General features: G+C 30.1%; 1 protein-coding gene across 12 annotated transcripts in view; it reads right to left on the bottom strand.

The window, feature by feature from the left end:
* Positions 1–13885, bottom strand: part of LOC108560592 (transient receptor potential cation channel trpm) — an 85351-nt gene that overhangs the window by 12984 nt on the left and 58482 nt on the right. For all 12 annotated transcript variants that reach the window (XM_017918220.1, XM_017918218.1, XM_017918223.1 and 9 more), the window contains 2 exons: positions 5567–5723; positions 118–331 (listed from right to left, as the gene is read on the bottom strand). In XM_017918220.1, the coding sequence (XP_017773709.1) occupies positions 118–331; positions 5567–5723 (371 nt within the window). The remainder of the gene's footprint in view (positions 1–117; positions 332–5566; positions 5724–13885) is intronic.

Below are 13885 nucleotides of genomic sequence, written 5' to 3'. Positions count from 1 at the left end.
TACTAAAGACAAAATATTTCTAAATACGTAATAAAATATGTTTAGTTCAGTGTCTTTAGTTTTTCTTCAGTTCGGGTATTTTGATAGTTGATAACTCGCGATAAGAGGGATTTGTACCTGTATTTGTTCCGCTGGTGAAGATCCAAGCACCAGTGGTGTTCGCAGCTTTGAGTAATCCGCTGCGCAACACTTTCTTGAGCTTCGGCTGAAGTTCGAAGTTCGCTTTGCCACCTTGCACAGTGATTAGAAGCTTCGGTGGTTCCAAGTTCCATTCCCTGGTAAAGAGCTGCAACAGCCGTTCCGGCCTTGTGTCGTGTGCCAAACGCACGTACTGCAAATAGAGAGGAAAAAAAATATAAGAACAATTTATAATTAATTACTCCTCCATCCGACAGCGTCCTCGTAAATCACGCCTTTCGATTTTCCCTTTTGATCTCAACATCACGAAGAGTGATGATGAGTTAAAAAAAAAAGATCTAACAACCCACAAACGCACGACGTTCGACGTGATAAAACGGCTATTCCAATTGATTAACGACCAAATTTACAACGTTTCCATTCGATTTCACACTTATTCTGAGTGAATTCATCTGTTAAAAGTTTACTTAAAAAAAGTTAACATCGTAATGAAGCCGTAACTACAATAGGTATACAATCTTGAACTTTATCCCCAATTAATTTCAAGGTGCAAGCGCCACTTTATTGCCCTCGTCAAACTAATACACATGAAGACTTATGAAGCCGTCGATTAATTGGGGACGATTATTGTTTTCTGTAGAGTTGCATGCTGAAGGTATTGATTCATCTCCATGCAATTCCTGTGGAATAAAGGGATGATTCCCGCCTTGGGGGAGTGACGCAGCTCGACCGGAATTCCGGATTACAACGCTGCAGAGGGATGAAACTGGGCTGTGTATATCTAAGGGCGATGAGGTGTGCGAATTGCGGTCCACATCGATTTTTATGCACCACTAATATCTAAACAAACCGTTCCAGTGGGGTTTAGTTAAGTGTCGGTAACCGTCTTTAATCCAAGAATTGTTCTTCGGTGCTTATATGTTTATAGTCATTTCGAGCCGTAATCGTTGCGTGCGCCTTATTATGAGTATGTGATGTATGAAATGTTATTAAACAATGGAATAGCTAATAACATTGTATGTCTCATTAAAAATAATAGGGTCAGGACGTAAATCATAACGGAAAGTAGGACAACTTTGCGAGTATGCGTATAAGTTATATATTATAATATATTCTGAAGACTATTGCAGCAACTAAGTTATTATTTCAATAATATTCACCATTAGATTCATCAATTTAATTGCACGTTAAAACTGAGTTATATAATGATTAAAATATACTACAAAAGTACAATAAGAGATGCACACATTAAAATGATTTAAAAGTTGAATACTTATTAATATGATCAAAGTAATTTGTTGAGTATTATATACCGTGTCTATAAGCCAATGTTCTTCCAAGTCAATAGCTATGAATATTTCACCAGTACCTCGCTTTGATACAAGATGACATCTGTTATTTCGTATGCGTACAGGCAATTTACATGCAACTATATCAATATAGTATGTGTATTAATACAAGTTACTTGGCAAGTAAAGCTGTCCCAATTTCTGTTTTGTTAGAATTAGATGAAAAGCTAAAGATTTCTGTTTTTTCCTTCTGATTTGTGACTTTAGAGAAATATGTTTTTATCTCTTAAAGAAAGTCTTCTTAATTATCCAATTCTGATTTAATCTACAATTCTGATATAATTATACACTCTGTATGAAAAATGTAGGCAGAAAATGTTTTTCTTTCAAATTAAAGAGCTAAATGTTTGAACTTGAAAAAATAGGAGATTTAATTCTGAATGTTTGTATATCAGGTTAAAGCTTCTAATTTGATGATGGTGCCAAAAAAAAACCTCTGTTATTTACTTAGCTTTTACATTAGAGGCTGTGGATTGCTCACTACCCCCGTTTCAGCCATTTACATGGGGCTTCTCATGCATCATTGCATTACGTATTTACTTGGTTAGTGTTAAACTCCACTGCAATTATCGGATGTCCTGATTGAATAGAAACGAGTATTTTAGCATCTACTGATAATTTTAGTATATTATTTTACATTTTCTATAATAATTTTACATTTTTTATTTAATTAGTGATTAAATTTGTTTTCATAATTATTGAAAGTCATATAAAACAAACATTATAAAATATACAGGTAAACTTCGTTGCGCCGGTTCGATTTACGCCGATTCACAATAACGCTTATTAATTGCTGATTTTACACTTTAAGAACTAAATCCTATAGTTACCTCAATGTAAAGATGGATTTATTTTACGCCGATTCGATTTGCGACGGCTTTTGTAGGAACGAAACCCCTGCATAAAACGACGTTTACCTGTATTTTAAATACAACCATATTCATTCTTTTCAAATATATATGAACTTCATAGAAATATAAAGTATACTATTTATGTTTACTTCATTGATAAATTTTGTTCTGGAAATATTCAATTATTTCTGTTTTGTTTTGTAAAAAATATTTCTGTATAAAACTCTGAAATTATATATAATAAACTCGAATAATCTACTAATAGCTGTACTAAATTAAATAAATTATATCAAGTTAAGACAGTTTACAGATTTACGTAATTTTTTTCCGTAATTGTTTATTTTTCATGGTTGTTCTAATAATTGTTGTTATTGTTCATATTGTTCACTATGCAATGAGCTTATCAGAATACAACTAATTTCTTTTTGGATATAGAATTAATTATGAGAATCATTGGAAATGCTATTACTTCTATTAATATTAGTAAGCGAATACGCGGAATGTTTAATATTTCTATCAATTCTCCGAAAGATCAAATCGCTTATTCCATGCATTTCAATTATGAATTAATAATAATTTGGGATAATCGCGGATGTAAATATGAATTGCGCCATGAATAATTAATAGTGAGCTTAATTGAATTGTAAAATGTAAGCGGTGTACGAAGTATGTTATTATCCCAACAGATTTATCTTTTACTTTTTGGAAGGATGAATAATCAAAGTTTTCGTTCAGTTTTAATTAAGTGTGGAAGCGTCAGGTGATGAGCACTGATCAAAATCGCCAGAAAAGTTTAATAGGAAAACAAAGCAATTACAAGCGCGACGAAACTTTTGATTGGTTCGTTATCCGATCAATTATGAATCGCATTTCAAGTACATGCATTGGGGAATGAAGGTTAAAAAGCAATTGTACTGTACTTTTTTTTATTGGTAATTCATGTTTGCTTTGCTTGATGATGTGCATGCATTTGGGATTAGGGTGTGTGTATGTTTGAATTACACGCGAGATTTGGTGAATTTTGGTTTTGGAAATGGTTCGGCCACGCGATTAACCCATTGACCTTTGCGTGTGCACGCAACGATTTGCAGGCGCCATGGGTTTTCCTGATTTTCCACGTAAATTATTTAGCACGTGGCCAGCACACGAAATACTCTATTTGCTTGCATTCTGTGTGCACAAACAAATTCAACTAGTTGTCTTTTCTGATTAAAATTTCTGTTGCACACTTTACAAACACATGTTTTTTTAATACTACATTTATCATATTTTTATTTTCATTTTAATTAACTTAATTTAATTACTTTTTTTTATTTACTTATACATATTTCAGTAGCTTAACGTGTGATTATATTTAATTATATTAACGAGAGACGCTAAGAGCAACGTAACGATTTATACACTACAGGCACGTTCGTTACCACTCTTTCATATGTCACTTGATTATGAGTTCTCTACATAAATATGAAGTATTGTTAGGGATTTTAAATATTTTAATTACAAACTTGAAATTTCCATATAACAAAATATATAATTATTAAATTTCTACAATTAATCATATCCATGAAAATGAAAGAATTTTGTAGCGATTTGTAGAAAAAAATTGCAAAGATTCAAGTAACAATATTAATTCATTGCAACAGTTACATAATATTTGTATAACATAAAAACACAGGAAAGAAAACCAACGGACCAGTATGGATTTTATAAGTTTGTTTAATCAATGACAAAACTAAGATATTTTTCAAAAATTTAATTAAATTAAGATATACACCTTCTTTTGGATATTATGGATGTATGTCCTAAACAATTTGCGCAAATCCTTGCAATTCTAATAATTTTAAATTAAAAAAAAAGCTACATTTGAGCTTAACTCAAAGTATCAAAGCTTCATTTAAAATGATCGTTAATTGTTTTACAAATACAATTTTTGTGTAATACAATTGAGATGAAATTGAAAAACTTTGTTTTTATTAAAATAAAGCTTTTTGTCTTTGAATTCATTATTCAATGACGAATGATTGAATTCCACTAACATTTCCGGCTTATTGAATTTACATGATACTGTTTTCATTGTTTTTCTCTTTAATGCGATGAGAGTGATGGATTCGTGTTTCATTGGCTGAAATTGACCTGAATTTGATCGATGGAAAATCGTATCCCAATGCAATGAAATACATATCCTAAATCTCACAATTGTTTGCTTGATTTACATAAGAAACTTTCCAATCCTTATTCATATAAGTAAATACAATAGCTAGTTATGAGATGAATAATCGATTAAATGTTTGTAATAATTGATTAACTCTTGTTTTTCTTCTATTTATTAAAATAAATAGGATACATTACGTATATTGAAAATTTAGAGAAAAATACATCAGCACTAAACACGTGCATCAGCACATAGTAATGATAATTTTAGCTTGGTGGAAACGTAACAAAATAAAATTGATTGTAAAAACAGGTGTTCTGGAATATATCGATCTGAAACGCTTATAATATCTTTCAATTTACTTCAGAATACGTCAACAAAATATACATATACACCAATAACGCACATAGTCCGGATTCACTATAATCCGATTTGATAATTTCAAAACAATCTGAACTATAATTGAGCAAAAATTAATTCTAAAAAAATAATTCACAAAGTTAGCTTGTTTATACATAAATGAATGATGTTTACACTTTATTCAGTCAAATCTTTTTTTTATTTAGTTCCTCGATTAGTACAGTTCCAAATAGTCCGGTACATCAGTATTATTACTTTTTCGAAGATTCATAAAATTCGTACATATGAATATATAAAATTGTATGCACAAACCACGTTTATAATCAGAAAATATAATAGTGCAGGTTTGTAGTTTACAATTAACTCAATGAAAATAATCTAATTAGAAGTAACCTATGACGAATTTGTGCAAATTAACGCATAGTTTTGACAGCTGTCAAATACAATACTTTATATTTTATTTAAACTACGCGAAATAAGGTTGAATGTGATATAAACATACTTTGAAAGAAAATTTAGATATTTACACCATCAATTAAGTCTGTAAAGTATAAAAAAATTAACAAAATAATGTAAATAACAGAAAAACAATATCTAATTTATAAAAATTTATAAAAACTAATAATATTTGGGTGTCTATGGCTACAAGTTACAATTATGTATTTCAAATGTCAAAATAAATATTGTAAAGTAAACATGTCTTAATTTTTATTTACCTGCGCTTTGGTGGAATATGCTCCTCCTTGAAAGTCGAGTGTACCAAAAGCATCCGTCGCTGTGGCACGTGTGTGTCTTGAGGGCAGCCACGTTTCTGAGTTGGGAACATCCAGAGTCGCAATACCATGATATGTGCTGGGTCGACCACAACTGCATCTGGAGACGAACAAACAAACAAATGAAAGTTTATTAATTGATCGTTCTATGAAATGCGATGTGAAAAATGATTTCATCAACTTCCATCAAACATCGCCTATAGAGATATTACACTTTTATATTCAGATCGAATTTGCGATGGAAATTTGTTACGAGAAAATTGTTCGAAATATTCGATTTATATCGATGCTGATAGCTTTTTAAGAATAAGATTTAAAAAAATAGCAAATTTATTTTTACTTTTCTTTTTATTGAGGATGAGTACAAGAGTTTAGTATCATCTTAAACACGTGGTTAAATAGAAGTTCTAAATATGGATATTAACCTAATGAATGTTATACTATAAAAAAAACTAAAAAAAAACGAGAATAAGGCAGCTTGGAAGCATTCCCGCAAACATTGAGTTAACTCTGTTCGAACGAAGAATGTCAAGAGTTCTACCTGCTCCGAAATGCAAGAAATGACAATATTATAATATTAACCTAGATCTCTTCTATTTTAGTTATTGTGTATTTTTAAAGAACTATTTTACGTTACAATTATAAATACATTGTAAATTAAATGCAAATTCAATATCATATGGTATTATCTATATATCATAAAGTAGTAGTAATATCACAAAGACTGTAATATTAACTGTAATATTAACATGTAGTTTTCTTATTCTTTCAATCCTGCGGTTCATTGCTTGGCTTGTGTAAACCGCATTCGCTCCAAACCTTAGCACTAACAAAATGTAAGCGTCCTTACGTAATTTTCTTTTAATTAATAATTATTTAAGTTTACTCTTATGTTTGAAAGTTCTTTCAAAAAAATAGTTTTTATCAAACGTAAAGATTTCACTTTTGATATGGAATTCCTAAATTCTTATTTGCAGGGTTGACCTGTAGATGAATGAACCATTTATTGCGTAACGTGGATTTAGATCTTATTTATCTATAAAAAAAAAAGGTTCGAAGGATACTGCAGGACTAGAGGATATAGAGATTTTACTTAAATTATGGGGTACATATAGTGAAAGTAGTTATTGAGATCAAAGAGACAAGGACAAATCCTTAGATAATAGAAGTTATAAACCATGTATTAGTTAGATAACATAAGAAAACATATATTTGAAAAAGAAAGAAGATATTTTTGTTAGTTCATTCGAATGAAGTTTTATAAATGTTATGACAAAAAAAATAAAAGGGTTGTAGAATATACTATTTATTTTATAGTCATTACTAATTAATATAATTACTGAAATCTATTTGGAGAATACTTAGAAAACGTTGATCCTTAGCGGTGATGAACTATTATTATGTAGTGTTCAAAAATAAAATATTACGAATAGAAACTCGCATAGTTGAGTTTAATTATTTAAGTAAAGTACGTAAATGTATAATTATATCTAAGGGTTTGAATATGTTTAATTAAATTATATAATCAGCGACGATGACAGAAAGGACGTTCAAAGATCAAAAAAGCAACAAATGGTAAGACTAAAATTCGTATGCGTGAATTGTGTGTTAAGTAAATGTACTGGTAAATTGGGATCATACATCTCTTTGACCCAAAACTTGTGGTGGTCGTTTGTAATCCACTCATCCCCTAAGGCTTCGTAAATAATTTAGAAGCCATCTATCTCAGCCAAGTTTATGTTCGCACGCGGAAACCTACGACGAGTACAGTTGTCCCATTCTTCCTCAACACTAGGGTATATTTCTAACAGAGACAGGGATATAGAAACAATCCCATCATGTTCCAATACTTAATTTTCTTTTTTTGCAGAACAAACCTCAATCTGAAAATAGTTTACTAACAAAGAAGATTTTGTATAGTACAGCAATAATACCTCGCATAGTCCGGATTCGATGTATAATTCGGTAATATTTTAAAACAATCTAAATTTCATTTAATAAATTATAAAAAATAGTAGACAACATTATTAACATAAATGATCAACTTTGTACCTTTATACAGTTGAGTTTCTTATTGTACGGCTTATTTTTTGGCTTGAAACAGATCAGGCAAGAACTGATTACACACACTATATAAAGTATTGTTGTTCTTAGTTCCCTAATTAGTCCTGCTTCAAACAGTCCAGTATATTGACGGATATGATTACACGGACTATGTGAGATATTGCATACATACAAAGTGTATTTAATGATATTTTAATATACCGTAAAATCTCATTTATTTTCCCTTTTATTATTTTCCATAATACATGGAGGTAATTATTATATTCGAGTAAAAAGAAAACATCAAAATTGAATAAGTGAAATTTGAAATTATTATTTGTTCTATTATTGAATGTTTGTAGCTGATATTGATATATTCCTTTTTTTATTAAAAGTTTATGATTTATGCGTATGCATATTATAAACGAATGTCAATACGTATTATATGCAAATTTGAATTTTTCATAAAATTTCGCCTCGAGTATAAAACGAAAATTTTCAAAATTGAACAAGCGCACTTACGGCTTTTACAGTGATTAAGAGTAAAATTTTATATTATTTGTTAATTTAACAAATTTTTATATTTTAGTTTCTGTTCTTATTAAAAGTTCTGTTAACAAATGTTCAATGCAAATTAAATAAAATATTATTATGCGTATTATACACAAGTTTCAATTTTACCAGAAAATTTATTCCTAAAACGAACATGCGTTTCTATAGGTATATTCGTATTATATTTAAGTTTTTAAACCAAATCTTGTTCTTATTCATATAGTGAAGAAAATGTTATTTTATGAATAGAATAATTATCAATGTAAGATCAGCATTCTACATTTAATAATTTACTAATTATACTAATTCTATTTAGAAGATTAGATAATACTAACTTCAAATATCACAATAATTGTTGTACATGAAATTTAAATAAGGTATTACATTCATTACATACAATAATTATAAGGAATGAATTCGGCCATGGAAATGTATACATTACAACTTTGCAAATGCAGACTGAAAGAGTAACAAAAGGGCGAACAAAAATGTTTGTGTTTCAGTGATGTTTTCATACGAATGGGTCCTTTGGGAGCTTCAGGTAAGTTGGATAAATATACATACTGTTGACTCACGTGAAAATACAAAGAAAGAAAAAAAGGTACAAATAAACTGAGTTGTAAGAAGAAAAGAAATAAATTGGAAATATGTAAATCAAAGCATTATTTGATTTACATATTTCCAATTCTAAATTCAGTCTTATATATTTTGCGAATACAAATATTTTTGTATATAAAATACTAGAATTTAATTGGTTTACATTATTTTTTTTCACAATTAGGTAATATGTGTTGTTTTTAATGTTTTGTAATTTCTATATGTTTATTTTTAACATTTAAAAAGAAATGTTGAAGTGAATTAAAATTTTATATATTAATTTGTTGTTTGTTATATAACAGTTTGTATAAGAAATTATTGATGTTGTTTGTCTAATGTTCTAGTTTATTGCACCAATACTGCACAAAAAGACTGAAATTGTGTATTTTGTGAATAATTACAATAATGTATTTGTATAAAAAAACAATGTTAATTATAGTAATAATAGACTATCAAAACAAAAAGCATTTGGATTATAAATCTGCAAATAAATCTAGCAGAAAACAAAACTTTTTGAATTCACGCTTTTGTTTTTTTTTAATCAATGTGAGAAATTAATGGGAAATTCATCTGCTGCGGACACAAAACGGTCCTGAAAACAAATAAATGAACGCTGATGGCCATATCTCGCTTACAGGCAGAAATGTATCGAAATATAATTAAATAATTACCAAATATCCGTATCGTTGGACAAATGAACGGGGGAGGTCGGAAAATTCAATTTCTGCACGGTCTAATAGCACGCACGAAATATCAGTAAGGTCGAAAATGGATGTGGCCACGTGTAAGCCAATTCCATTTTTAAACCATCTCCCACTTCGGCACAGTAAATGGAAATTTGTTATCGGCCAGAAACTGCTTTTATGTAATTCGACGTTAATCGCGAGGAAAATCCAATTAATTTCGCAAACAAATGCAGCAAAAGCCGAGTTATTAATTTAAATCGACGATATTTACATCATTCATACAATAATGTAAATTACAAGTTTCGAATAAAGATAAATAAAATTAAAAAAACAGCGAAAATGTCTCTGTAATCCAGCAGTCCCAGACATACAAAAGCATACAAAAGGCGACGTTAATTAATGAGATTTTAATCTAGCTTCAGATAATTTATCTCTGAAAATACAGCTTTTTATAAAAGAACAGGTCACAAAAAATAAATTAATAGAATTTATGGATATAACGTGTCAAATAAAATGTTTTTTATTCCAGTTTTAAAAAGTAAAATTATCAAACATAATGGAATTATTGCATGAGTTTTTCAATGAAATTCGATAGTGTAAAATTTTGTTTCATCATTATTGATTTCCACAACTAGGTTTCATATTTTATAGATTAAATGACATAAATAATAGGCTTATAATGAAGCCTGTTACATCACTAAATTGCGTGAGTAGATACACTTGATGCGATAAAAGTAACAAATGCCATTAAAATATTGGGTAAAGTAAGAATTTCTGAGCGTTTTGTCCCATACATCGAGCTTTTTCTTGAGACCAGCCTTATACAAATGGTTCCAACGGGTCTTCTGGCTAATCTTCAGTTCCTGGGCAATGCAATAAGTGCTTGCATGCCGGTCAGACTCGGCGATTTCCATGATTTTATCGCGTGTCTCATCTTCGACGTCTGCTTTGCTGTTGTATTCGATACTATATTGGGTCCATAAACAACACATTTTGTTTTGGAACGCTCTAACACTCAACTGGATTCACTAAACACACAACTGTCAACGTACTTTCTTTAAAGCGTTATGTCGCTTTTAAGTCGCAGTATAGAAAGATAAAATGCAACGTATACATCGTGAGATATGGCTCAAAACATTTTACTTCGCCCAATATTAATTTACTGGATATAATATCGGTAATTCATTATTTGTTTGTTAGATATTTTGATTTACACATTTTACTAGCAATGGAAATACAATCATACCTCAGTGAACGTTACCTCTGATAATGAAACTTTGATATAACGAAGTCAGCAATTTCAAGCAAATTTGGTTGAAGTAACATTCATGAAATGAAGTTATCCAGTTGCTTCAATAAATAATTTTTAAAAATGTGGATTAAGAGGATGTTTCAAATTTATTTTATGGTTGATGATGGTTTTTTAGTGGAAGATTTAGAAAACTTTATTAGCAACGAAGACAAAATGAAGACGAAATCAAAGATTTATAAAATTTTAGTTTGTTCGAAAAAAAAAACTTAATTTCCCTTACATAGAAACGTAACCTATTCGTTAATAGAGATAAGACTGTATTAAAATTTAGAAAACATAGAATTAAACAAATAATTACAAAAAAAGTATAGATACTTGAATTAAGACTCGAGACAGAACAAATATTTTATTATTATGTAATAACTTATTTTCATAACTGCTTTCAAACTAGTTTTTATGTAAAAAGTTAATTATAAATTGGGATTAATTAAAAAGTGTCTTGACTGTATTAAGGAAGAAACGATCATTTGTGTATAAGAAATAATTGTGTGTATTAATTATTAAGAATTTATTTTATGTTATTACACACTTATTACTAAATGTTTTCTACATTTAGTATTAATTATCCCGGCGCATCCGCGCATTTATTTCTCATAATATTTCATTTGCTCCAGGAAAATATCCGGCGTTTACCTTCACGCCACTCGCATATAAAAACGTGGAATTTGCATGTTTACATAACAATTTGATTTGCATAGGAGCGTCCCAGAGGTCTGCTTCTGAGCGGCGCCATGTGCTCGTTGCACGTGCGAAATCGTGTAGCGAAAATATTATTACTATTACAACGAAAGGTTGAAACAACAATGCGGAATGCATACGCAAACATCAATTATTATCCAGAGATCATTTTTTTCTCTCAATATATTTTGAATAAATCTACAGGGAAATGTAAAACAAATGTGCATGTGTAAATCAATGGGAAAAAAATGAAGTACAATGCAGATGATAATAAACTATTTCATTCAGATTATATTAATCATGATGTATTCAACAAGTTTGGGAAATGCGGAAATAGAATTGTAACGAACATTGTAATCAATGAATAATCAAAATTTTCTGTATTGAGAATTAAATATATATAAATTGTATTCAATGTAAAATTATTGATATTTTTTTTTCACTAAAATGAATACCTCTATGAGTGAAAAACTTAACCTTGTTTATTAGTATTTCATTTTAGGTATCTTAGGTGTTTTAATGCATTTATATATTGTTGTTGTAGTAAATTATATACTACGTTGTTATATAACTTAGTCACTTTTACATGAATTAATTAAAAATAACCTTTGGTTCATAAGAAATATTGTAATAGTTTCATATTTTCTCAATGATTCTAGGAAACAATAAATAATGATTATATAAGTTTTATATTTGAAATAATCATTTATATCTTCAAATAGGGCGACTAATAGCCAAATGGTTACGTCGCCCTTCCCACTTGCTAATAGGCACAGGTTATAATCTTGGTCAAGGCAGGCCCTTTGTGAGTCCTCTCGGTGCTTGCAGCAATAGGGCCATCGTTCATCACAGATGGACTTGAAATGAATGAGGTTCCACATATGGACCTTTAGCCAAGTAGATGGACAATGACAGTGTTAAGGATAGCAGCAGATTCACAGTGAAAGGAAATAGTGGAATCGTAGAGCATCAATGTACTACCTACAAGACGACAGCCAACCAAAAAATAAAAATCAAATCATCATAATGGTAACTATCCACCGGGAAAGATTATCCGTTTAATGTCAACCGCGATCTTAAATTTACTCAATATTCACATTGATGAACAGATTGTGAATAAAATTACATGACATAAAAAAATAGCTTCAAATATTTTACTCAACTAGATTTAAATTAATATTTTAATACATTCTGAAGGCTTCACTTAACTATTTGATAATAATTTTTTTTATTGAAATCGATACTATTTAGTTTTATATAACTTCGTACACATGCATCAGGTAAAATAGCGAGAGATATCGATTTCGCCTGACATTGAGGTCTAATGGTGTGACCCTGAGTTATGCAATACGTCGGATATTTCGTGTCTTGACTTCCTTCAATTTAATGGCAATGCAAAAAAAAGAATTATTTCAATTATTTAAAATTATTGAATTTTTATAGTTAAATATTACTACATCAAAATTTGGAACTAAACGTTTGAAATTAAAATTTTTGTCAATAAATGGTTTGTAAACTGCGGAGCTCGGGATTTCTCCAAACTTTGAGTCATTACGATAACATGTTAAGTGAATATGCATTGTATTACGTGAGAAGTGGAAATAATTCCGTAATTGTGTTAAGGTTTCTTCTAATACGACTACGGAATTGTGATTTTTTTTAGGATAAAATTGATTTAGTAAGCATATTGCAAGACGTATTTATTAAAATTTTTCAGACAAACAGCACCAATTTTATGTAAATACTGATATTTCAGGTGATTTTAAGTGTGCAATTTATTTGAAAACTTGAGAACATTCCAGCCGGAGGGCAATTATGTGTAGGAAAAGGGCGTGCTCAGCTTTAACATCCTCGCCCTGCAACTTACAGGGTTGTGGAATTAATCCAACTTTGAGACGTGTGCGGTAAATTGGATACATTTGTAGTGGAAGTTTGGTTTACCGCAACTGTACAATGGAAGTTATGAAGAGTTTCTAATTACTTTTAACTATTTTAATTTGGTGAACTGCATTCAGAAGAGAAATACGGATAGGTAACTCGAGAGGAGCGGAAAAACTCGTCTGGGTGGATGTAAGTGAACGAGGTGGAAAAGAAAGGAAGGTTGTCTGACAAAAGAGATATTGTGCGGGGTGAGGTCATCAAAGGGAAGGAAAATACCGGTTAGATGGAAAAACGATTGAAAGACTCCCCTTTCCCAACACAAGAATCGTGATAGCTTCGAAACGCACAAAAGAATCGAAAACTATTATCCGATCTAATACCATTTTAATGGTGTTTCCAAATTGGTTGGATCAGCGGAAAGAATGCAATTAGGCGAAGTTGAAGGGTAATTGATTTCGAGAAAGATCGGCCCAGAATTTTTGCGGAAATGTAGGTTAACTTGTTGCACGGCTG

Source organism: Nicrophorus vespilloides, unplaced genomic scaffold (assembly GCF_001412225.1).
Source record: "Nicrophorus vespilloides isolate i.1.1-1 unplaced genomic scaffold, Nicve_v1.0, whole genome shotgun sequence".
In the NCBI taxonomy this organism is placed as follows: Eukaryota; Metazoa; Arthropoda; class Insecta; order Coleoptera; family Silphidae; genus Nicrophorus; species Nicrophorus vespilloides.
The sequence above is the reverse complement of the archived record's forward strand: the minus strand, read 5'-3'. Positions and strand labels throughout refer to the sequence as shown.